Source organism: Enhydra lutris, unplaced genomic scaffold (assembly GCF_002288905.1).
Source record: "Enhydra lutris kenyoni isolate GAN:26980312 unplaced genomic scaffold, ASM228890v2 scaffoldscaffold17, whole genome shotgun sequence".
NCBI lineage: Eukaryota > Metazoa > Chordata > Mammalia > Carnivora > Mustelidae > Enhydra > Enhydra lutris.
In genome coordinates, this window is record NW_019154101.1 from 14,547,324 (window position 1) to 14,575,128 (window position 27,805).

Here is a 27,805-nt window from a genome sequence, read left to right on the forward strand (position 1 = left end):
CGTCTTCAGAAAAACTAAAAAAGTAAATGTATTATCTTTATAGATTATCCTATATAGAGCCTACACTAACTCTACAAATCACAGTTTTTGAAACTTCTTTCTCAAATATAAATATGGAATCATTACTCTCCTGGTGATAGGCCTCAGAAACTCGGATTAGCAAATTCTGTAATTTGAAACCCTTTGAATTTAGCAAAAATTTTGGATACTCACACCAAATATGTTGTTCATTTTAAAATATCACTCTCCCAGGATAGAATGACACAGGCATTTTAGTGCTACCCAATCAATGTTAAATATTAATGTCTTTAAGCACTTTCTGACCTATTTCGTATTAAAATCAGTAACTCACCTTAGAAAAGTTCTTGATCTAATTAACGATCTTCTCAGGCACACTTCCACAGCTGACCCACTTTAAAGTGGAGGAAATTAATACAAATAACGGAGAGTGTGCCACAAGATTATTCAGTCTTACAATATTTAGGGCTGGTTAAAAGGAATTTAGAACTTCCCTTGAAACCAATTTAAAAAATATTCTCAAGAGTAATCTAAACAGGATCAAAGTCCACTTATACAACAAGACAATATGCCCATTATAAACCGCCGAATGATAAGACATTGGTCTGGGCTTCACAAAGGTAAATGACATTTGGATATTTATTGTTTATGGCAGCAGCCTTTGAAGCAGAATGCAAGACTCTTAATTAGAGCGTAGGAAGGAACTATCAAAGCTGCTATTTCTAAATTTTTTATCTGGAAGGAAAAAAAAAAGCTTTACAAATTAAATATTCAGATATTCCCTGCTCCCCTCCCTTGGTGCTTATGCAAAAGGCTTCATACAAGATACCCCCATGATGTTCCTGCAGAAACTATACCATGAGAAGAGGTCAGCAGGGTTCTGCTGTTGTCAATGACTCTTGAGGTATTGTGGAATGAGCTATAGAATGTCATCAATGCAGTTAATTTTAAAATCCAAGACCTTTCACAGTAGAGTAATGATGATATTATGATATTTGTAACGAGATGGACAGTGACCATGAAAATATTTTGCAACAGAGATTTTCTCATTGTCTTGAGGCAAAGTGTTTAATCAAGATTTGACATTCAGAAAAAAAAAATGTCCTTATTTGCTGATGTTTTCTGGGACAAGTGGTTGTTGGCAGAATGTTACCTACCAGATAATTGAGAAGAAGGAGCAGGAGGAGGAGGGGAATAGGAAGAGAATAACATGCTTAATGTACAACTTGAAAAAAAAAAGGAACGATTTGACATGGATAAAGAATCTGGATTTGGAAAGAACTCTAAGGAAAGACCATTTAGAAACTGGACACTTATGAAAATATTTATGAAAGTAGTTTACCTTATAACTCATGCTTGTATCAAACTTGAGAATGAAAGTTTCTAATTCTGCTTTAAAAATCTTCTGAAGGAAGAGTTCCAAAGGTTTTTCTATCTTTCTATTAGTTTGTAAGAACATAGGATGGTATCAGGAAAGGCTGACATTTTCTGGCAGAATTATAAGAATATTCTTTGTATAACCAAAGGATGGGATTTAAAACAAACACCATGTTTAGGAAGATCAAGCAGTATTACACTTCTTTCACCAACACAACTTTGTTATCTTTTCCTCCTGGACAGAGTTAGAACCAAGTTTTGAAATAAGTAATACAGAGTAAGACCTTTGACTACTCATTGTATCACAAGCCTTAAACTGAAATGAAAACAAAACAAATCACACTTCTCTGACTAAAATGATCAATTAATTTTTTTTTAAAAGATTGTATTTATTGGGCGCCTGGGTGGCTCAGTGGGTTAAGCCGCTGCCTTCAGCTCAGGTCATGATCTCAGGGTTCTGGGATCGAGTCCCGCATCAGGCTCTCTGCTCAGCAGGGAGCCTGCTTCCCTCTCTCTCTCTCTCTGCCTGCCTCTCTGTCTACTTGTGATCTCTCTCTGTCAAATAAATAAAATCTTTAAAAAAAAAAAAAGATTGTATTTATTTATTTGACAGAGAGAGAGAAAGAGAGAACACAAGCAGGGGGAACAGCAGGCAGAGGGAGAGGGATAAGCAGGCTCCCTGCTGAGCAGAGAGCCCGAAGCTAGGCTTGATCCCAAGACCTTGGGATCATGACCTGAGCTGAAGGCAGATGCTTAATGGACTGATTCACTGAGGCACCCCCATTATCAATTACTCTTAATAAAATACTTCATTTCCTCATCTATTTCTTTTTTTATAACTTTTTAAAAAAAGTTTTATTTATTTATTTGGCAGACAGAGATCACAAGTAGGCAGAGAGGCAGGCAGAGAGAGACAAGGAAGCAGGCTCCCTGCAGAGCAGAGAGCCTGATGTGGGGCTGGATCCCAGGACCCTGGGATCATGACCTAAGCCGAAGGCAGAGGCTTTAACCCACTGAGCCACCCAGGCACCCCTCTTCATCTATTTCTTATCCTTTTTACAATTTTACTTTTTGAGTGTTTTTAAATGTATAGGACATAATAATACAGTTGCATAATTTATACATATATATTATAATGTATACATAATTTACAAATAAAAGTACATGTTCTAGGGTGAGTGCTCAAAAATGTTTTACTGATAAGAGGGCAGAAAAGCATAAAAACCATGGGCTTATGGTCCTGTTACAAGAGCGCGATGCGAATTCCATCATGTGGCTAGCTACAATAATTGCATGTAAGTAAGTGGCTTAAAGTGCTGCTCTTCTATAGTGTTAACATGAATTTTTCAAGAACCACAATTTTAATGCCTTGCAATTAATGAAATCACCATAATTTTAGTCCTTATTGCAGTCCTTATTTTATTCTAATAATTTAAAAATAACCCTTCTTCAGCTGGGCAGTTAAATTGTGTACTTTACTTCCCTTTGTTGTTCCAGATGACAACGACTATGAGGACTCTACACTGCTTCCCTTGTTCAAGGAAGACTGAGTTATAAACTGGACGCCTGGGAGGCTTGTTATAATTACAGATGTGTGTATGCCTATTATGCACACATGCTTCTTTACATGAAAATCCATCCTTTTGTCCTATGGTCTGACTTAAACACAGGTGGTAGGGACAGACAGTATGCAGGGCTACCATGATGATTTCAGGATCCTGAAATTCCACAGTGATCCACACTTTTGGATCTAAAAGACCATCGGCTTTTTGAATTCCAGGGTTTGGTCATCAACATTATCCCAGTAAAACTGATACACTTTATGAATCCCACTTCAACAAATGAGAAAACCAAATCTTAGAGAAAGAAGATAGGTGATCATGTTATTTCTTTAATAGAGTTATATTCAGTGAAATACAGCATTTTAAACACACAGTTTGACATGAAAGGAGAAATATTTATATTTGTCACACTATTCTTAATGTAGTGGAAGCAGGACTTTTACTCCTGTTCCTTCTGCTGCCATCTTCTTAAACACAATCAGCAAAGTTATAGAAACTGGCATTGTCGGATATTAAAAAAATTATGGCAAATCTCTAATTCATAATTCATTTATTTCCCAAAGTCCATTTGCAGAGTACTAACGAGGTATAAAAAAAGGCATTATGCCGAGAGCTCTTTGGGACCAAGAGTGGGACAGGACATTCTATACTCTCTGAGGAGACAGGACGCCAACCCCAAGGGCACAGGCATAGAAAAAGAGAGATGAGAGAACCCAAGAATATGTTTGAATCATTTTGTCTAAGGCATATAGATTTCTTATAAAACATGCTTTAAGGATTCAGCAAGGAGATTAATTGACCTTTGAAATAGGTCATATTTAAATAGTCATATTTAAAAAGAAAGAAACACAACAAATCCAAAGTGTTTGTATGATGTACTCACACACAACTATTAGAAATGATATCCACCTTAAAATGGTTTATGTAACTTTTATTGTACTTCCAGGGGGTAGAAGAGACTTATGCTTAAGTTTTGGAAAACTGCTCGCTGATAGAACCATTATAGTAATTACACTGCATCTGTTTATTAATTTGTCACAATTAAGTCAATAAGAGCTTTACTAATGTCCTATTACTTGATTAGTTTTGAGAGTGATTATCTTAAGAACTTGACTTAACTGGAAGGCTCTCAATTTACAAGGTACATTAAACTCTCAGTAGCATCTTAAGATTATTCAACATATGCAGGTCAATTACCAGTAATCACTGTTTAGTACAAATGTTCCATAAAAACTATAGCATGACATGACAAAGAGAGAAAGTAAGATCTAATTAATAATGCTAAACCCCAACTGACATTTCCAGGATAAAAGGGCAACATGAGCATTCATACAAAGTCTTCCTAAAACTAGGTCTGTTACCAAAAGTCAAATAAAGAAAAGCTAGCAACGCTCTACCTTACAGATGAAGATAATTTGTCGTGATTGCTAAAGCACCAAATTGCATTCCCTGTATTCGTGCCCAGCTGCACATTCATTTCCAAATTAATAAATTACAATTAATTCTTACTGCTCCATCACTTTTCTTTTTCTAGTTAATAAAAGAGACTGCAATCAATTATTGTTCAACCCATTTTTTAGAACAGATCAACTACAACTATTACTGCATAAGCAGGAAATATGGAGTAGTTAATGTACCTGCTGAGATTGTAAAGCCTTTAAAAACTACTGGCTGTAGTATAAATCCTTTATATTGACCTTCCAATTCCCAAAGATTCAATGTAGTTACTTGAATATTTATAATGATTAACAATAATAAGGGCTGAGAAAGTCCTTTGATACCTAGGCTGATTTCCAAACACCTAATCAAACGATTTCATAAACTTCTATATGAAACTTTATTAATCAGATATTTGAAAGGTTTGCCCCACACTAAAAACATGAGCCTGGTCTTGAGATTAATCACAGGAAAAATTGATTGCTGCCTTCATTAAAAACCCAGGATAGCAAGCTCCTTGAAAAGATTATTCCACTGCTGACCTGTAAAGGCATTGTATGAATTATGTGTTCTGACTTGTTCCTAATTTAAGTCCTGTACACAGAATACATTTCAAATTGCCAAGTCTGATTTGCCCCCGATTGTGTGAATACAGTGAACAAAGCTGAATCTGTAAAATACTAGTTCCACGCCTTTGAAAAACTTAAGATGAAAGCCACTTTGAGTTTGTTGCATTCAAATAACTATAATTGTCGTTAAAATTGTCTTGGTGAGTTAACTGTTTAACCAGTGGGGATGCCGGAATGTTGGGGGTGGGGGTGGAAAGCAGTGGTCATATTTAACAATCCAGTCCGTGGGTTTTGTCCCAAGGATTTATCTGCTGAAAACTCAAGAGTGAGGAAGGCCTTTTAACAGACTTCCCACATGCTGCAAATCATTTTTTTAACGGATTTAAGCAGTCCTCTTGGGATAGATTGTCTCTCAACTGCCTACACATCACCTTTGATAAATTTCTGCACTTTAATTACTCATATGCTGTAATTCAGCCTTAAATGTAGGTACTTAAGGAAATACAGAAAGAACATTTTTCAGCATCGAATCCACGGTTGAATAGAACACAGCCACTTTACTGTACTCACATGTCAATTTTCTGCCATCGCCCTACTGGAAGCACAGCCAAGTGGTCTGTGGCCGATGGGAATTCATGAAGCAAGAGGGTGGGGTGGTGTGGAGAAGTCATGATGACTGTGCAAGCCTGTGTTCAAAGACAGATGTGGTCTGCTCCTTCCTCCAGGGAATAAAAGACACTGAAAACCTCATTTACCTGGGTATTAACTTCGATTATGGCCAGAGCAGTGGGAAGAAACAGAACAGTTTAGGCACCGTTAGGCTTTTCTAATTCTTACTGCCTCACAATGCATGACTAAGAAGCAGCAAAGCATCCTTTGTTCAGAAGTGCTTGTCCCTTAAGTCTTAATAAAAGAGGATATACACAAAGGACATTTAAATTAAGTGCTGCTATCTTTATTGTCCACTTGGAATACATAAAGGCCTTCAGTTTGGTCAAGCTGCTGAATGGTTGGCACAGATGTAGTGATCTGAAGCTTGGTGAGAAAATTAAATGATCCAGAAGAAGCCTAGGTTCCCTCCTCCTCTTCTGATGGGAGGATGGTCAGAGCCTCTTTTCTCTGGCTCTTGGATGCCCTCAGGTACAGAGCCAGGTCACCAGCGGCTTAAACTAAAGTTGCTTTGCCTGAGCCACAGGAATAGCTCTCCTTTCTAAGTTACCCTGAAATCCTTAATTAAAACGCCTTTTTTTTTCCCTCCCCCTATGCTAAAATGGACCAACATTTGCTTTCTAGTCTTACTGGATTAAAAAAAATAATAGTGCAAGGGAATGAAAGAATGGGTAAACTCTTTGGGGGTAATTAATGTCTGGAATTAGCTGCTTTTCAGAAGAAGCAATGAACTACTTAGAGTTAAATGAAAATGCTGGGTAACTATTAACAGAAGTAAATTAGTCATAGAAACAGAAACCCCCTCACTCCTTACCACCTACTCCCCCCCCCCCCAAGGATGTTTGGACTTGGGGACCTCACTGAGCAGCTCTGAGATTTAACAATCTAAATGGTTCTGATGGCTCATTTCTTATATTACAATGGTTCTCAAAGTGTGGTCCTTGGACCAGGATCATCAGCTTCTGCATCAGCTGGGATCCGTGAGAGAGGCAAATTATTGAGCCTTACCAAGAACCTGTCCAGTCAGAAACTCTGGATGGAGCCCAACAATATGTGTTTTTAACAAACCCTCCAGGCAATTTTTACATACTCTAAAGTTTGAGAACTACTGTTCTATTAAAGCTGGATATTTTCACACCACTTTTCTAATATTTCTATATCTCAATGTTAAATTGACCATCAATGGACAGGGAAATGTCTTCAAAGGAAATTGAGAAGATAAACGAAGCCAGAATCCTCAGGATATACATACTAGACTAAAAGCAGAGATTCTCAACCCCAGCTGAATAATGGAATGGCTGAGGAGCTTTGAAATATGCCAGGACCTTATTCCAAGCCAAATGAAACAGACTGGGGGAGAGGGAGGCAGCAATAACATATACTTCTAAATGCCCTAGTTATTCTCAAGCCCTGGAAAGATTGAGAATCACTGACAGAAAGTAACCACAGCAGTTGGACTCTCAATAGAAGTTGGGCAGTCTAAGAATTAGGAAAGAGGGCGATGTGGATGTTCACAGCAAAAATATACACATACTTTCACAGATAAGGTTTGTGCCATTATTTTTAAAAATTTTATTTATTTATTTGACAGACAGAGATCACAAGTAGGCAGAGAGGCAGGCAGAGAGAGAGGGGGAAGCAGGCTCCCTGGACCCTGGGATCATGACCTGAGCTGAAGGCAGAGGCTTTAACCCACTGAGCCACCCAGGCACCCAGCGTTTGTGCCACATTAACTGAACACTAGCTAATGTGTGGGACTTGGGAAAAGAACATTGCATTTTATTGCCTCACACTCGTCTTAAATCTTACGGGTGGAAAAGCTATTATTTCTAGAGGAGATAATTCACCAATAAATATAATTTTAGATAGAAAACTGAGTTTTGACCCTATAGGCTAATTCCTATATCTAAATTAAGATTTAGATATAGAATCTATACCTATATCTAAATTTAGATTATTCCTAATAATCTAAAAAATAAGAACTGTTTGAGTATGGATCCACCAGAATCCTACATGTACTACATCGAGACATTCTCTCCACACTTCAGGCTAATTCTACCAATACCATTTCTTTTCCTGACCTGGAAAATGGGACTTGAAAACGGGTTAGAAGCATTGAATGGCTTAAAAACTTCCATAAAGAGGCATCACAAACCAAATTAGTTTTAACTACGTATTGTTTTATCCTATGTGTGCATATGCCTATATATACATACACACCCCCACATAATTTTATAATGAAAATTGAGAACAAGACTATACATTAACAGTAATTCCAATTTATGTTTATTTCATATCACTTTAAAATGATAAATCTCCTCTTACAATTAATTCATTAGATTTCCACAAAACCTTTTGAGGTCGTCAGGATAAGTAGGATTACAGCTATTATTTTAAGTTTAGTTTATGAGAAGACAAACTCAGTTTAATGAATTATCTAAGACCAAGAGCTATATTGACAATGTTAATAAATAGCAGCTTTAACTACGGTACCCATATTCTAATGTCTGATAATAACTTTGTACATGTTAGTATTGAAACTTTAAAATATGGTTATTACTATTTCCAGAAAAGTAAAATTATCCAAGAGAATTAAAGTAGATAAAAGAGGGAAACCCAATTTAATAAAGCATTCAATCAGAAAAAATAAAAACACAGACTAGGTTAGCTTAAGATGCTAGGAGAGATTGGAAATTCTTTCTTTCCTAAAATTGATTGGACTTCTCTTTGAATTCTTTTTTTTTTTTAAGATTTTATTTATTTATTTTACAGAGAGAGAGAGAGAGAGAGAGATCATAGCAGGTAGAGCAGAAGGCAGAGAGAGAGGGGGAAGCAGACTCTCTGCTGAGGAGGGAGCCCAATGTGGGGCTCGATTCCAGGACCCTGAGATCATGAACCAAGCCGAAGGCAGAGGCTTACCCAACTGAGCCACCCAAGTGCCCCTTCTCTTTGAATTCTTAACAGGTCCATAAAACATATAAATAAAAGACAGAGTATAAAACACAGCCCTGATTTTACATTCAGGCTGTATAACTTCTGCACAACATTTTTAAACATAACTAAGTGCTATTTGTTTCAGAATATTAGCAAATCATTAAATGAGTTTGATGGGCTCATGCTAAAAAATGTGTTTCTGGATTTTTAAAATATAATTTTTATGATGTTAAAGCATGGAATTATATTCTGCTTTATCTTAAGATTTAATAAATTTAACAATGTGGACATCTATATTTCAACTATCAAATAAAACGGAGATATATGGAAAATATTTTAAAAGATATCTAGCCTAATTAGACTGTCTTTCATAAATTTGTGTCTATGAAAACCAATCATAGTTAATATTTAAGCATTTTACACCACCAACATAACATGCAATAAAGGGGCTACTGCTTTTTGTTACAATATACATAGTACATGCTTCACACATGATAATCTTTCACTATTAGAAAACATTAAGCTATGTACTATTCTTAATTAAGGTCCCATTTCAGTCAAAGTAAAGCAATTTACAACTTAATTATAATAATAATACAAATTGCAATGTTACTAATGATATAGTATGCATTTGTGTTGGTAATTAGAGTAGTCAGTAAATAAGACTTTACAAAGCAGGAAATAAAAACAGGTGAGGGAGTTGTGCTCATTCATCACCTTGCTGACTAATGAGACCTGGAGTGGAGATCAGTCACTTCCAGCACATTCCTTGATGTGTGCCACAAAAGTGTACACTGTAGACAGTTCCACTAACCTAATATAACCACCAGGCAAGTGCTGTGAGTGTCAGTTTAGAAAAATCCACAGAGAGAAACAAGTGATAAAATAGTATATAGCTAAAACTAACTCATTTATCAAGAAAGACAGAATAATTATTAGGAATGCCCAGACTATATGCGCTGTGATAGAAATGAATAATGGGAACATTAACTATATTATTTTAAATTAAGAATACACTGGAGAAAACCTCAAATCTAATAAGTTTACTCTACCTAGGCTTGAATTACACCCAGGAATATGGAAATAGTGAAATGCTTGATTTTACAAACCACACAGGTGATTTTTCTACTGTACAGTGAAACAAAAGAATGCAGAGGGCCTCCTGTTCTCAGTAATAATGAGATCGGACATCAAATTTTGACATTTCCACATTAGAGAAATTGAGTTCTACCAAAAATCTAATCTATTAAAAAGGCAATGTTTTCCTTTTAGCAGAGGTGTGCTATAACTTATGCATCTTCATTCTACTATCCTATTGGTGAAGCCAGTATGTTAGTTGAATCCAGTCCTGTGTATAACACTAGGTATCTGTTCAAATTATCACTTGCTATTAAATCACAATTTTGATTAATTTATAACAATACAGCAGCTCTCAAATTAAGATTACAGATGTAGTGAAAGAGATAATTATATATATATATACACACATATATATGTGTGTGTGTATGTATACATATATACATATATATGCTTTTTTTTTTCCTGAACAGATTTTGGGACAGAATTCTTAATGTAGCATATGAGTAAATTATTTAGATTTTCTGCTATTCTCAGTTTGTACAAATGCTGAAATCCAATTTGGCTTATTGGTGTTTTGGCTCCAAATGCATCAACCTCTTCAATTTAAACTACTGCTTGCTTTAAATTCACCTCGGTGAGTACTTATTAACTCTCCTTGGCACAGACCATCTTACATTTGTCAATTACATGAGTGAGTGTATAATATAGTAACATATAAAATATACATTCTGCTTTACCAACCAGGATGTGAATACCCTGAGGGAAAGACTATGTCTGTTATCTTTTTTTTTTTTTTAAAGATTTTATTTATTTATTTGACAGAGAGAGATCACAAGTAGACAGAGAGGCAGGCAGAGAGAGAGAGGGAAGCAGGCTCCCTGCTGAGCAGAGAGCCTGATGTGGGACTCGATCCCAGGACCCCGAGATCATGACCTGAGCCGAAGGCAGCGGCTTAACCCACTGAGCCACCCAGGCACCCTGTCTGTTATCTTTTTAAATAAAGTGAAGAGAAACAGAACAGCTTCCCAGAACCTAGCATGGAAACTTCATCACAGCAGGGACTAAAATAAATGTTTATATCTTACAAAGAAAAGGTAAAGAAACCAATTATCTTCAGGCAATAATATGAATACTAGGCAGATGTAAATAGATTACCATAAAGTTCACATTTTTTTAACATATAGGTATTGGCAAAGAGCAGCATCCATATTTTCAAAATTGAGAGAGAAGAGAACTGTGCTATTACAGACAGCATATTCTATATTTCTGCCATTATAATTATTGTCAAAATTTTCAAAGCCAGTCAACAGTGAGTACGTTGCTCTTCTAAAAAGCATCCTCAAGCACTTTTTTCTTATGGGCATCATTCCACAGACACTCCCTCATTCTGAGAAGATAATTAAGAAAATATGTTTTGGCCAGACATATTTTTTCTTCTTTCTTCTGAAAATTTTACTGGTGACAGTCTTCAAAAAACTAGAAAAGAAATTCCATGCCAGCTGTCCCTTATCCTCTGGCCCATACTATAAAAATACAGATATTCAGAGGAAACAGCATGTATGTACATGTCGACAGGAACAGCACATTCTGAAATGCAGTTTACTGCAGATAAATATGAAACTCTGTCTTCCTCTCCTGGGAGTGATTCTTTAATCTCACTGCTGGAGGGAGAATGGATTCAATGAGAACCCTCAATTGGGCAAAGGAATATAAGGAATTTTAGTGGATTGATAGTACTATTAATTTTGCCATGGCTTATTCTCTGAATTTGGGTAAGTCACTGCTATTTAGCAAATGGGACTGAGAATGGATAAAATATATAATAAAAAAATTCATACAGAATGCCAGGAAGAAATTAAAAGTGTTTCCATCAGCTGTCAAAGGGTCACCTAATTTCCTCTAGTTTGATATGAAAACATTAGAGAGTACATGTAATGTACAATGGTACATTAGTTTTTAGTTTTTATCATATACAACTGTCCTATAATCCTTGAAATTAGAAAATTCTAATGTAAAATACTGTAAATTCAAAATAAGGTTTTTATTAAAAAACCTATAATGTCCTAGTTAATGAATTTTCAAGAGGTATAGATACGAAAGCTAACAGACAATTTAGTATTTAATAGTTTTGAGAAGTAATCCTTTATATACTGAAACACAGCTCCACTATAGAGTAAGGATAGATTTAAGGGAAAATCGTCTTGGCTGTTACAAATAAACACTAAGTAAAATTAAATAGGCTTTAGAATAATCTAATTTCTTATGCTTATTTTAAGGGAGGCTAGAACTAACGGAATGATAGCAGCACCTTACAATAATTGACTGAGTTTCTGCAAAGATGTCGGTGCACATTCTCTCTGCTAGTTTTAGTAGGGCCTTATTTAGTTTCATTACCTCCCAGGAATTAATATGAACTAACCAGCTCTCTTAGAGTAGAAGGTTGGAGAGATCACCCAGTCCAGTAGTCTAACCTCAGGGTTCTCAAGTTCCAGGTGGTCTCTGATGGTAGTCAGCTCTTGGAAATTGGGTAAAAATATGCATACTCAGGAATGTGCATTTTATGAGGAGAGGGCCATGTTTCAATAGAATTTCAAAGTGGCTTATAAACCTGTAAAGGTTCACAAACAACTACTGAAGTAGCATAATTGCACTTTACAAATATTCCTGAGGGTGGAAATGATTGCTCTCAAAACACCCGAGGACTGCAAAATACCGAGCCCCAGGTCTCCTGATAACCACCTAACTCAGTGTATTATTGTGCCCATATCATGCTTCTCAGAGGACAAGTAGGGAAAAAAAAGTGTTAAATGTGCACAGTGTTTTCGTAAGCAGGTCTCATTTCAGGTAGCAGAGTAATTTCTAGGTCAGAACACGGTCTATAAATACAAAGTCCAGGGTGCCTGGGTGGCTCAGTGGGTTAAAGCCTCTGCCTTCGGTTCAGGTCATGATCCCAGGGTACTGGGATCAAGGCCTGCATTGGGCTCTCTGCTCAGCAGGGAGCCTGCTTCCCTTCCTCTCTCTCTGCCTGCCTCTCTGCCTACCTGTGATCTCTCTCTGTCAAATAAATAAATAAAAAATCTTAAAAAAAAAATACAAAGTCCAAAGTTATGGATGGTATTATAGGTGATCTACATGAACCATCCTGGGCTTCCAAACAAACACCATACTGCCTCCAGGCCTAGCAGAGACCCACGCCTGCTTTAAGTCCCTGCAGCGTATGCTCCAACCTTCAGGGTGACAGAGAAAACCACAGGACCCCTAAAGGGAAAAATTGATCCCGAGATAGCACATCATATAATAGAGAACTACCTCAGGTTCACATTGGCCTAGTTGTGCGCTCTCTCCCTGCCTCACTGCTCAATGACACCCCTGCCCCAAACTCAAACACACACACACACACACACACACACACACACACACGTAACAGGGTGATTTCAAGGTATAGATATATAAATCCACAAATGGAAACAAAGCATGACATTTAACTGATTTATTAACCAAATAAGTAATTTCATGATTGTTTAAGATGAATTTTAGGAAAGAAAGTCACTAAAATAAATAATTAAAAATAAATGGACATTAATCCTGCCAAACTACCCTGTATATCCTCTTGGCATTTCTAAACCAAGAAAGATGTTTAATTTGTGCCTATGTATCAATGTGTGTGTAAATGTCTAAGTACATATTCTACCACTTATATACAGTATGATGTTAGGCAAATTACTTAATTTCCCTTCAAAACAAGTTCCTTATTAGTTTCCATTAGTAAAACGGAGATAATGGCCTTCTTGGGTTATTGTGAGATTGAATGTGGTAATACATGCACAGACCCTAGAACAAAGCTTCATATTTTATGATGATAAGATCATCATATCATCATCAGCAGCAACAGCAGCACCACCACCACAAGGAGGTACATAAGCAATTAATTACTTATGGGAAAGATGGAGTTAAAAGGGAAGCTTAAGATAAAACAGTTCATTGATGAAATGTTCAAGGTATCATGAAAATTCAAACTACTCCCCGGGAAAATACCAGAAAGTCTGTTTAGCCTAGGTTTACTTAGAGCAAAATTCCCATGGACTTGGCATAACAGGATTCTCCATCCTGATGGCCTGAGAAGGTCTGGTTGATCTGGGCCAGCAGGGCAGTTCCCTTCCATCCTTTACAACTGTGGGCGGGGCAGCCCAGGTGCTCCCTGTGTCTGTCATGCCAGCTCCTTACATGGGAGATCTGATTAGTCCAAGGTTCTAGCTCTGCAATATCCTGTCAGCAGCTTAACTGAAGTAAGTGCTCTTAGGAACTGGATTCTTTGGAAGTGAGATGCTTTGATGACAATTTTAAAGATAATGGGGTCTACAGAGAAACAAAATGTAGCATCACCATGAAATAGAAAACCTCAAATTGGAAGAGGAGGTGAACAATGAGAGGCTATGTACTCTGAAAAACAATCTGAACGGTTTGAAGAGGGGGGGGGTGGGAGGTTGGGGGAACCAGGTGGTGGGTATTAGAGAGGGTACGGATTGCATGGAGCACTGGGTGTGGTACAAAAACAATGAATACTGTTATGTTGAAAATAAATTTAAAAAAATGATAAAAGAAAAAAAAAGAAAACCTCAAATCATGTTTGGCTTGGATGACCCTGTTGGGGTCACGCTATCCTATGACAGGGACCGTCTACGGCCAAGGAACACTGGAAAAGGACAGATGCCAAGACTGCCAATGGTATCAGTCACTGACATCATGCAAGAAATCATCCATCCAGTTAAAGCACAGTACTGCATATTCCAACTTCAAAAATATGTTGTTAAAATGAAGAGTTTTACCTTTTTATATTCAGCAATGCCCAAGGTATTCCAGAAGGAGTATGAAATGCAGGTAGCAATTTTACCCCAAGTTCCACTGCTTTCTTTCGAAATATCTGAAAAGTTAAACAGTTATGTAAGTTCCTGCTGTAAGCAAAACAGAAAGTGTTATACTACCGTCTCACATTTAGCACTTTCCGACTTTAAAATTTTTTTCATATGAAAAGATAAAAGTGTCTCAAATTAACAGAATTACCTAGCAAAGCAAGAATGGTCTAGGGGCTCTCATGCTGTGGGGAATTCATTACCAATCTTGGTTGCAAAATTAGAATCATGTTGGGATATCTGAATAATGCTGATGTCTGGGTTGCACTCCTGAGATTCTAAATTCTATGGGTTGGAGCTTCCTGATTAGAATGTTTTAAAGCACCACAGGTGATGTCAGGTGATTCCAAAATGCAAGCCAGGGGGAGAACCAATGCTGTTAGGGGTAAGTCCTGGACTGAAAATTGGAAGAACTGGTCCTCTTCCAGCTTTACGTTTACTAGGACCCAGAGAAAGAAGTTTTAAAAAGATGATTTATTACAAGTAACCTATATATCACCTCAGCTCTTTGCAGTTTAACTTCCTCTGATGTTAAATGTAGGTGAAATGGAAGATATAAAGTTAAATTAGGTACAAATTATGCCCAGAATGTATAAGGAAGATAATATATGCACATAAATATCTAGAATGTAGATAAAATGAGGACTGGCAATAAAATCATCTGGGAGTTCTGTGAGCTTGGTAAGGCTGCACGGTGGAGAGAACATCTGGATGAGGACTCTGTGCAGCATGTCAGGGGCCAGTGATACTAGAGATTGGAGTGGGAAGGGGAGGAGGCATCCCTGGAGGCATCAGTGTAAACACAGACGCAGACAAGAGGGGGCACGTAGGCAAAATGGAATAGGTCAGCTCACCTGGCCAAAATAGAGAGGAATACTTGTAACCAAGTTGGAAATATACAGCATGGGCCCGAATCATGGAAGGTCATACATATAAAGCTAAGAATTTTACTCTGTTAAAATGGGAAAAGATTGAAAGTTTTTAAGCAGCCAGTTCACTTGAGCAGATTGTGCTTCAGGAAGAGTAATTGGATGACATCCATTCACAGTTCCATTGAAGGAAGACCTGGTATAGCTTTCCCTGTGACAGCTGAGACAGCAAGCAGGTGCCTTACCCCTTCTCCTGTAGGACTGAGCATGGTGTGCTAGGAACTCAACTATTTCCACTTGCCTCCTCCTTAAACAATGGAGTTGTGAGAAAGGCTGGGGAAACCCTGAAAGGCATGGAAAAATCTCCCAGTCAGTGGGAAAGCATTCTTTAAACCCACTGTCAAAGAAGTCTTGTGTTGTTTCTCTAGAGGAAAGTGTTCCAGTCCATAACTCCTGCTCTAAGTCCTGAGCCTCCCCACAGACAAATCCAGGCACTTGGGCTTCCAGACTGAACACGCTCCAGTAATGCCAATGTTGACGCTATTTCAGAAACCTTACTCTTTTGCATTCTCTCATCTATTAATGAAAATTAAGAAAATAATGAATTTTCATGTAAATTTTGGTTGATAATTTAGACAAACTAACATTCCTGGCATACAAACAAGGACACAGACATTTATAGCATAGAGAAAGCACCAGAAAACAGAGGTACCACTTTCTTCCCCATTCTCTTTAAACTGGACAATTTTCCCATTTCAACAACTAACAGTATATGTAAGGAGAGGAGAAGAAAAAATAGACCAAAAAGATATATTCTTCCCTTTGTCTCCCTTACCCTAGAGAATTCCAAGTTCTCTTCTACTGAAAGTGACTATCCAATCACAGCCCAGCCATCTGTTGACTTCCTAGTTTCTACTTTTTAAACTGTTAATTAATTAACTCCTTTTCAAGAAACTTACATAAGATAGAAGTCAAACGAAGCAATTAAAATACCATCGTGGATATTATAACCATATGGCGTGGGAGGTTAAGGATGCAGGCTTTGAAAAACACAATGCCTATGTTTGAATCTCAGTTCCAACTTTTTCAAATTGGGTAGTTTTGGACAAATTGCTTACTCTCTGTGCTAAGCTTCCTCATCTATAAAGTGGGGATAACAATAGCATTTGCTATGTTAAAGGTTGTGGAGGGGAATGTGTTTTTATATCGAAAGACCTTAGGACATGTAGTCACCACATTAAAAGGTTAGTTGTATCATTATGGGGATAATGATAGCACTATTTCCCTAAGAACTTTCCCTATTTACTGCCTGAAATTCTTGTCTTGGCTTTCATCCCACTGCTGTTTTGGTACCTTCTACTCAGGGGTATGTGTGTGTGTGTGTGTGTGTGTGTGTGTGTGTGTGTGTGTGTACTGTGACCCTATTACACATACTCTTATCATAAGTATTCATTCTCAAGAGCTAAGTCCTCAGTTCTCATCACATATATGCATTTCTTAATTCAACTTTCTATGTTAGCTCTAGTTCTGTACTTCTACATGTGTGCTCACATCACAATTTGGGTATCTTCTTGTCGTCTGAAATGTAACATGCCCAAGATGAAATAATCACTTACTATTCCAGGCAAACTTGCCCAGTTCCATCACTGACAGTGTTTGGCCAGTCTCTGGGGCTGGAGAGAGCAAGCATTTTGACTACTGATTTATCACTCTTTAGTCATCAAGTGTCAATGTTCATTTTTCCCAAAAGTCTCATATATAGCCCATTCCCTTTCCAGGAAATGAACATAGTCTTCATTTTCATCACCGAGTACAGAGATAGCATTAAAAAAAAAAAAAGAAGAAGAAGAAGAAGATCCTCTTCCTACCTAGTCTCCCATTCTCCAGGATTTTCCCTCCTGTCTATATTCATCTGTATCTATATTACTAAATTTCTTCTTTTACTACACAAGTTTCTTGTTCAAGAAACATAATGATTCCCTCTTGTCTAAAACATCAGGTTAAAACTGATATACTGACTCTTCAATGACTTCTATGAATCAGACCAATCTAGTATCTTCCATTCTCAAACGACTGACTCTGGCTCCAGCTCCAGCCATCATGGTCTCAAGCACTCATTCAAGTTCAGTCCACTTTAGTTATCTTTAAAAAAAATAAATAAATTATTTTCCTCCCAGCTTTCTTGAGATATAATTGACATGTAACATTGTGTACAACACAATGATTTGATTCATGTATACACTGTGAACTGTCTACCACAATAAGCTTAGTTCACATCTCTTTTTGCATAATTACTTTTTTTTTTGGTGGTGCCACCTTAGTATACTTACATAGTTCTTTCACCCTGAAACACCCTTTACTGCCACTGCTGGTCAAGCCAAATTCACCCATTCCTTAAGTCTCAGGCCAAGTCTCAACTCCAAAGATGCAAAGAGATCTTTGCCTTCTGTGAACTCCTACACTGACAACAGGCATCACACAAAGCAACATTTGATTACAGGATGCAAGATATAGGTCTCTGCATGCTTCCTTGTGTGACTCTCTTGTATACTCAAGTAATTTTCTTTTCTTTCTAAAATAGAGAAAAAGACTTCCATTTCTCCTTCATTGCTTACACATATCCCTAATATCCAGATTAGGCTTTTTGTTTGTTTGTTTTTCCAGATTAGGCCATTTTGTATTTAAATTTATTGCTATCACCACAGTATTCCTAGGAGTAGTGTATGGGAGGATATTTATATTCTCAGTTGACCCTTCTATCTTGAGGTTCCCTAGTCTGCCTTTGCTGATTCCCTAGTTCTCTGTATGCCTCGTTCATTCTTAGCTTCTGGAATCTGCTTCCATGTCCCCTTTTATGAGAGGTCTTTCTTAACAACCCCATGTAAAGTTAGCCATCTCATTTATGTTCATCATGTCATCTTGTTCATTTCTGTTCTACTATTTATCACATCCCAAATTAATTAATTGTTTATTTTTGACAATCCCACTAGTTGTAAGCTTCACAGGGGCACGGACTGTCTTCTTTGCTGCTGTCTATGTCTATCTAGTATCCAGGAAAGTAGCGGGTACTCATTAAATGTTCATTTAATAAGTGAATGAATCAATCCAATATTAATAAATACACTTGAGGCACTTTAATGAGAAGCCATTGAATATTCAAGTGCTTGCAAAGTACTCCATCCTATTCTATTAGTTTATATGGTTGGCAAATAATTAACTATGTCAAACATTATAAAGTCTCAACCTTGGGCACAATTACAAAATAGTTTTGGGTGAAACCATTAATTAATGTGTCGATGCTTTAAATGAAATCATATGTGAGCCTGAGTCAATCTTGATTCTTAATGTTTGATTTGTTATCTCCTCCTGAGATATGAAAAGAGGTTACTGGGAGGAGGAATCCAGATTCTCAAAGAGAACATCTTTCTACCTAAAATGGTGAGTATGTAATAAAATTCCAAACTAGCTTGCTTAATTAATACTATTAAAAGAATGAAGGAGAAATGTCACCAATCATTCTAAAGAACAGTTAAGTTCTAAGTAGCACATCCTGGACAATGTGCTGAAAGGCAAATGATCACAAAAAGCATACTTAAATGGCTCTTTGGTGCAAACTGGCGAGCTGGAGGTAGCACTGGACCTGGGTAGCACTTGGATACTAGCACGGGCTCTGCTATGGTTTCAGTGTGGGGCCTGGGTGCATCACCTAACTTTTCTGGTTCTTGGATTCCCCAACAAAATGGGAGATGGGGGCTGGTAATTTCTATTTTTGATTTATAGAAAAACTAGTATTCAGGAGTCACAGAGCTAGTACTAAAATGAGACTGGCAAAAACCCAAAACTATTATCATTTTTATAAAGATAGGAAGTGTTAATTTGCCACCAAATTCTTAGTCAGTCTTGGTTTCCAGGGTTTACTGATACTTATATTTGGTGGGGAGGATTTTACAAAGAGAGCAAGAAGAAAAATGACAGTTAATAAAATGCAATCCATGCTGAAACAGAAGATATATTTTTTTTAAAAATGATCATTAAAATTAGTTTTTTGTGCAACTTGCACCCATCAATTTGAGATGGGCAGACATCTTAGGACCCAAAAGGAATCTTCAAAAAGATCCTGCATCATAGAGATTCTATCTATAGCAAAAAATCAAAACTAATATAATCTGCTGAAAAAAGGGTGGAAAAATATGATGACATAGCTTCTAAAATAATCCTTCAAGCATGAGGCTAACTAACAGGTCTACATTAAAAAAAAAAAAAACTTTTATGGTCTCAAGTTAAGAATTTCAAAATAACTGCACTAAAACTACATCTTTTCATTACATTTAAGGAACATCATCAGTCTTATTGCTGTTTTTGATCAATGTTTTAAAAACTTTGGATTTTAGAACCTATCAGATAAAAACATTTCTCTTTTTACTTTACCCTCACAGAGAGGATTAGACAAGGCTGTAAACAAGATGTATGACTTTTTAAATTTTTTTTTTTTCTTGCCTTTCTAGTTTGCAGATCCCTGAAGAACTGTACAGGAATATTTACATGCCAGAGCAAAGAGTAAGGAAAGAGGAAAGGAATAAGAACAGATGGCTCTGGCTCTGGAAAGAACCCGTTTCAGTTCAGACATGCTTAAATTTGAAGCGCACAATCAGTATCAAAGTCTTTCTTCAAATGCTTATGCTGAAAACTTTACTGTGAAAAGATCAAACACTAATTCCCCATTAGTATAAGCAGCGTTTTCCTATTACTCATTCTCACTACATAAAGCTTTCAGCACAAGATGCCACAGATATGATAACTATCTTTGGCTGAAAATAACTGAAATAACCTATATATTGTTAGCTGAGTTGATTAACACACACTTTATGGGCCAGATTTAATCATTCAACCAATAAGTACTTATTGAGCTACTCTGGCTTTTTAATTTAGAGCTGAACTGCTTAAGGTTTAAATGTTCGAATAAGGATATATAAAAATAGTTAATCCAGGAGAAATTTAGAGGTGGAAGGGAAATCAGGGGTCATCTAGTTCCATAATCTTGGTATATAGATGAAACTGAGGTTCACAGAGGCCCTATTCCCCTGAGTAAATGCTCTGATGTGGGATAGTTCCATACTAGCTGTAGCCAAAGGAATGGCAGCTTCATGCCATCCCACACACAGGTAATTCTTTTGATCCAGAGAGACTCTCCCCTGTGAGTCTCTTGTATGTACATGTGCACACAACTTTCACTGCCTTTTTCTAATCTTTGCATTCTCTCTGCGATTAATTAAAACCCAAACTGCGGTTTTTCTAAATAATATGGATTATCTGTTGTATTTGTCAAATTGCATTATGAACTTCATCTTTTGAATTTATAAATTAGATGAATACTTTTGTCAGTTGTTTTGTTTTTCTTCTTTATGATTCAGTGTAGTTCAGTTTTTAGTCTTCAGGCAATTATATGAAAAGAATGTTCTTCATTTTCCTGAAAAATTAAAGCATTAAGATCTCCCCACTGGATTATTCAAAATACAAAGGATATGCATACCCACCTGTTAGTAACCATGAGTCACGATGAAAAAGAATCAATGCTACCTACCTCAGACTGGATTTTCTAATGTATGAGAGCACACAGTTAATAAGTGAAATAAAAAAAAAACAAACAAACCTGGTAAGTATAATTTTAAAATCTGGATATAGAATGCCCTACTGAATAGGCATTTTTGACCTAGCCAACTTTTTAAAAATACTTATTCTCATGAGAAAATTAACAGTGAGTTGTTTTTTTTTTTTAAGTTTGCTTTTATAGTGTCCCCTAGTCAAAATAATAAATGTTGGTAAGTGAATTAATAAAATTGCATCTTGGTACTGATTTTTTTCCTGAGGGCTCCAATTTCATTCCCAAGCTCCCAAAATAGGGAATATATTATAAAGTTAAGAGAGCAAGATGAAAAATGGGGAGAAATCCTAAGGAGAATTTTAGGCTATTGTTTGAAGGTAGGAAACACTGCCGCTTACTCCTGAACCTGGTCCTACGTTTTCCCACAGCATAAGCCAGAATCAAAGTGGGCTGGTAACAAGCATGTTGCACAGGAAGTAAGGAGACCTAGGTTTTAGTTTAGGGTGTGCTACTTTTTGATTCTGTCACAGTGAAGATGGGTCATTTTCCTTCTCCAATTTTCTGTTATGTGCAATGCAGGCAGTAGACAAGATACTTTCTGAGGTACTTTTCTGCTCCACAGGATCTGGATCTAAGACTTAAGAAGCACTTACTAGATATTTCCCAATGTGATAAAGGCTATAAGAGAGACACACAAGAAAAAAAAAAAAAGGATCCTTCATCTCAAGAAGCTTATAACCAAGAAGGCAAGCCAGACATAGAAAACTATATAAACATAAAATATACACCATAAAACAGTAATACGAACTAACATACAAGTAGAGGCTAAATTGAGTGATTTAGGCTGTGATTATGGGAATAAGACAAAGCAGAGATTGAGTTAGGTTCCGGGAGCAAGGTAAGATTGGAGAGGTAGCATTTATGTGGGTGCAAGTGGGCGTTTATTTGGGGGTAGGTATGTACCTGTTTGTGCACACCCTGCATTAATGTGGTGGAGGATAGGAGATAAAGCAGAAGGGGAGAGGAAGGAGCCTGACAGACAGCAAGGTAAAGAGGTAGATTAATAGGGCCTAGAAAATGGTAAGAAAGAACAGACGAAATAAGACAAGTTCATTAATCTTAAATATCAGGAACAGAAGGTGAAGGGTTGGTTAAAAGAGCACATCATTGGGTCAATGAAGTCCCAACACTTAACCACCTTAGTGCCTTCCATTTACAACAAGTGTAAGAATTTCTGAATCAGGGTCTTGATGAATGGGGCAGGGAGAAAGGCAGTAGTTCTCACTGGTTTTGGAACTCTCTGAATTGAAAGGGGTAAAGATACATAAATGACAATACCAAGAAATATTATACTGGCTGTGTGATAGAGGAAAGATCCTGAGAAATAATTAGGGACCTTTAAAAAACTGTTTCTCAAGAAGAAAGTATATTTATTGTACAGATAAATGGTGCATTATGGGGACTGGACAAAGTAAATAGTATGATGATAGGAAGTTATAGGTGCCTCTTCTAACATACATTCAACATGGAAGTTCTAACAGCTCTTGCCCTTAGAATTATCCTTAGGTGTACCATATATTGTGTTACTTTAGCTACCTAAACTCTAAAACATCAATGAACAATAAATAACAGCATAATAATCCAAGCCATTAGATAGTGCTCAGAGATGGGCTGTTGAGCTGCTCCTTCTTTCTCAGTTTAGGTTTAAAAAATGGGCAATTTGTCTACATGAAATTTTGAAAAATATGCAGTACATTGCTAATGATATTTAATATTAAGTATGCCATGTAGTGCATGAACACACCAAAAAGAAAACACCTTTTTAAAGAAAACATAATACTTGCTAAAGAGACAAGAAATTATAAAAAACATCTACCCTATCTGGCTATGAATTCCAATAGAATTTGTGGAACCCATACAGGTTGCTGGTATGTGCTATCATAGTGTTAAAACAGGGACTGCTCTGTTTACTGTTACATTTGCAAGTAAATATCACAACTCATTTAAAATATACAAAATCCCAGCTTGGTAACCTTTGCTAAATAGAAAGATAAGAAGAAAATGACAGCCTCATCTATCCAAGCATATTGTGATTCCTTGGCATTTTTGAGTTATAAGACATTCCACGACAGGGATTTTTCTAGATACCAAATCTCACCTCTAAAGCACATCAAAATATTTATAGTTTAACCTTTTATTTGTATTGGCTTTAAGAACATGTTGATCTGTTCTTTTGATTTAGTGAAATGTACAGGGATCCTGTCTTGCTGATTCAGCCTCTGCATCACAGGCGGCCACTGGGACGAAGAGATCGAGTTCCCTGCCATCTGCTGACAGAGCTGTAAGAGCTTGAGCACTCGCTTAGCCCACTCTGTGCCTCAGTTTCTAAATAAGTGAATGGGGAATTGTTTTCCCAAGTCACAAGATGATTAAATGTGATTAAGGGCACACGTGCTTTTTAAAGAGCAATAATAGTTACCATCATGATTGTTCTTTGCTATGAGATAGTGGCTCCCCCAGGAATAATTGAAGGATATTAACCGGTTTTGTCTATACACTAAATGGTCCCCAAACTGCTGAGCTTTTACGTCTGCTTTCTGTAGTCATACAGCTTCCTTCTGTTATTAGCTATCAGTTCATTACAGTGAAGACTTCTCAATGTTGTAGTGTATTTGCTCTCCTTCTAAACTGCTGACTAATTTTGTAAACAGTTGTCTGTACCAGAGCCCGAGGATAAGTCAAATGTCTCTTCCGTGTTTATCTTATGGTGAAGGGCATGAGCTTTAGCAAATGTGCCCTTTTTGTCTCAGGTGACTGAATTTAACTATTAACTCTACAGGTGTGAAAAAGCAGTGAAGTAGTACATTACTTAGCAGTCATAGTTTGCAAATTTGCTAAGTGAACTAAATACCAAACTCCACATAGGTTTTGTTTGCTTTTTTAAAAAAATGCAAAATGTAAGCTACTCTGTTTTCCTTTTAAGCGAATGTAAACCCATCTGGTTCTACATCTAATCCCATTAATCTGGTGGTTCTGATTTCTGCATAACCCTCCTTTATCATATAAAGCACACCTTTCGATTGCCTTTGGGCACAGAGTTCATAACTATGCCAACTGAAGGATAAACATTTTAAGTTATCAAATGGTGATGTTGCTGAACAACAATTTGGAAGCAGTGCTATTTTTGTTTTACATTTGTGCCTCCTTAAACAAGTTGATTTAACTTCTTAGCCTCAGCTGCCGTATCTGCAGAATGGAGAACTATACCTTTGCACCTGAGAACTCAGAAGTTCCTTCTCATTCCCCATTCTTTTTACCCTAACACCAAAATTAAATTTTTAATTTTTCTTATTTATTATACAATGAATATATTCTCATTACTGAAAAACCATAGACAAACAGGCAAAGGAGAGTCCCATTAATCCTAGCCACCTAGATTCAACGATAGTTAACATCTTAAGTATCTATCCTTTTAAATGGTATTATTTTTGAAAAAATGGCAGCATTCCATATACAATATTTTGTAATGTGTTAAATCCATCTGCAGCAATTTGATCTACATCAAACACAACATTCCATATCAGAGGTCAGCAAACATTTTCTGTAAAGGGTCAGATTATAAGTACCAGCTACATACTCTCTCATGGGTTTTGATTTTTTTCTTTTCTAATCCCTTAAAATGTAAAAACCATTCTTAGCTCTGGTAGTAAAAAAAAAAAAGGTCCTCAGGATGAATTTGGCCAGAGTGCTATCTTTTGCTGATCTCTGTTTGATATAATCATACACATTTCTGTAACATCTTCTTAAAAAAAGCTACATAGTATCCCAGTGTGTAGATAGACCAGAACTTAGCCAGACTCCTAGTCTTTGAAATTTAGGTTTCCATTGTCTTGATATTATAAACAGCAGTGGAATGAACCCTCCTGGACATACTTATTTGTATACGTGACTTACTTCTTCAGGGTAAATGTTTAAAAGCAGAATTTCTGCACAGAGGTCATTCACTCATTCATTCACTCATGAACGAGAGACATAGAATCAGAGCAGCCATAGAAAAAATGTAAGTGAATGGGTGTGTCTGTAGTTTCCCACTCCTGTATTATGCTAACTTTACTGAAAGCACCTTTTCATTTTTCATTTACAGTAAGAGGTCTTAAAATATTTTCACATATCCTATTACATGATACTACGTTTTAATAGACCTGTTTTATATTCTTACACTATCATAAATAATTCAATGCCTGTATTAATAACAATCATCATCAGAATATCAAAATGTTACACAATTAAATTCTTTTCTGTTAAAAGAGCTTAAAAATATCAAACTGAAATAATCTGGGAGGCATTTCCTCTTTAAAATACAACATATAATAACTAACAGGAAACATAATTTATCTTGTCCATTGTGGCCACTCTTACACTATTGGATGCTATTTAAAGATATTACATGCACACACACACAAAAACACATACACACACTTCAACACAGTTGAAACTTTCTAAATTATAAACTTTCAGAAAGCAACCTCTTCTATAATTCTGACCTTTAAAAATGTCAATTCATTTATTCAACAAATATTTATTGAGTGCCTATGTAGTACATGCCAAGTTGCCCAAGGCACTTGGAATACATGAATAAATGAGACAGCTGTGGTCAGTGACTCATAATAACACTTGTTTTTGAAGTGTAACTCTGGAAAAGTGTCCATAGAGTCAAGTAGTATTTGATGATACACAGGAAAGGATCAAGTAATAACTTCCACTTCTTCTCCAAAAAGAAAAGGAAGGAGAAAATAATACTGTGAGTACTGCACAAAATAGCAGTGGAAAATCCTTTCCATCAATCTGAGCATTAAAATCAGTGAAAGTATCAGATATGCAGAAAGACAACTGTATAAAACTATAGAGGAAATTATCATTTAGGTTTTTTAAAGACCTTAAATTCAGCTTTAGCCAAAACAGACTCTCCCCAATATGATCTATCTATGTATGGCATATATACCATACTTTTCTTCTGTGACTGGTCAACATCTTGAAGGTTATCATTTATATGGGAATCACCCTTTGTAGCAAAGGACTGAGTAGACCTATTCAGAAGAACTAGGTCTTCAGTACTGTTGAAGATAAATGAGACCCATGGAAAATGGCAACTTTTTTTTTTTTTTTAGGGGTTATAATAGAAAAATAAAAACAAAAATTTAAAAAATCTTCATTAAATATCAGAATAAGGACAGCAATTTGTGTCACATATTCTTCTGGGATTATGAGAGGGCTCTTCTATTTGCTTCACTTACCTAGAGTTTTCCCTCATATAAATGAAACCCCATTTGATATGGGGTTTTGATATGCTCCATTTGATACAATGTTTGTTAGATTTTAGGAAAGGAGCTCCATCAGAATTCCAAAAAAAGGAACTGTTTCCCTCAATATACTTGATGTAGTAAATTAGGACAGGGTTTCCTAAACAATGGTGGCAGCCAAATCTAGATGTCTATTTTCTTAGCTTTTTTTTTTTTTAAATTAAAAAAAAATTTTTTTTTAAAGGAATCCTGTTGAGCAAGAGGTTTCATGGTTTGAGGTCAGTGGTTCTCAAAGTGTGGACGGATAACAGGTTAGCAGCATCTGCGGAAGTGCAGGAAGTGCAAATGATCAGACTCCCATCCAAACTACAGAATCAGAAACCCTAGGAGGGGGCACCATAAATCTGTATTTAATAAGCCTTCCTGTGGTGCTGGATATACATTAATTTGAGAAGCACTGAATGTAGGAGGACTCAGGTAATTCAGTAAGAATGAGAAATAAATTGATTGGAAACAATACTTTCATCCAAATATTTATATAACACCACAGATATTACATGGTTTCTGCAGTGAACCAAGTGAAAATCTTTAATAATCTCTAAATTTAGCAAATTGCACAAGAGGTATGAAGCCATGTGACCCTGAATTCACAGTTTAACAGCCAGCCCTCCATTTGCTGTTCGCCTGATATTTAAGAGCAAATGGGACAGCCAATTCCTAAATGAATGGCAGTCATCACTGCATAATTTCCATCTTACTTGTTTGCTGCCCTGGTTTAGGAGCTTATTTTACTGTTAGTCATGTCTCTAAGTCACTTAATAGCATTAGAATGGAAAGATACGGTCAAATTTATGAGGCTGAGAACAAACCTCCTGTGAGTACTTTATACCACATTGAGAATCTAATTACTGGTTCACAACACAGCATTTATTAGTTTTCTCTCCCTTCATACAGACTCTGCAGCAAATCAGCACACAATAGTATTCAGTTCTGAAGGGACATTTATATGTAAAGTAGCTCTTGTATCTATTTGTGGTAGTTTACAGGTAAAATAACCCTGTTTTAGCACAGGACTAATCGTACAAGGTTAAAAACATAAAAGAACCACAATTATCTTCAACAGTGAGAGCTATGCCACTGTTATAGTTCAGGAATAATGTAATTGAGAAACATTTGTAAAATGAGGCTTGTCTTATATTAATGGTGGGAAGAAGATTTATGTACAACTTTCTTAAGGTACATTTTGGGCTTCTTTTCATTAAAGTTCTTAACAAGGAAATCAGCAGGAAAGAAGAGGAAACCAGTGGATATTTGTAAATATTTCTTGATTTCTGGATCCCTCAGGAAACTTGGAAAATTTAAATATGTAAACCTTTAAAAAAGTTTCCCAAGGCATTTCCAAATTCTTTCTACAGGATATACTCCGTTTATCAATGACTGTTTAGAATCCCATACTGGGGGTGGGGAGTGGTGGTAAG

General features: G+C 36.5%; 1 protein-coding gene across 2 annotated transcripts in view; it reads right to left on the minus strand.

Moving 5' to 3' along the window:
- LOC111147542 (mannosidase alpha class 1A member 1) overlaps window positions 1-27,805 on the minus strand; it is a 189,174-nt gene that overhangs the window by 57,391 nt on the left and 103,978 nt on the right. For both annotated transcript variants that reach the window (XM_022503631.1, XM_022503632.1), the window contains exon 5: window positions 14,473-14,567. In XM_022503631.1, coding sequence (XP_022359339.1) covers window positions 14,473-14,567 — 95 coding nt within the window. The remainder of the gene's footprint in view (window positions 1-14,472; window positions 14,568-27,805) is intronic.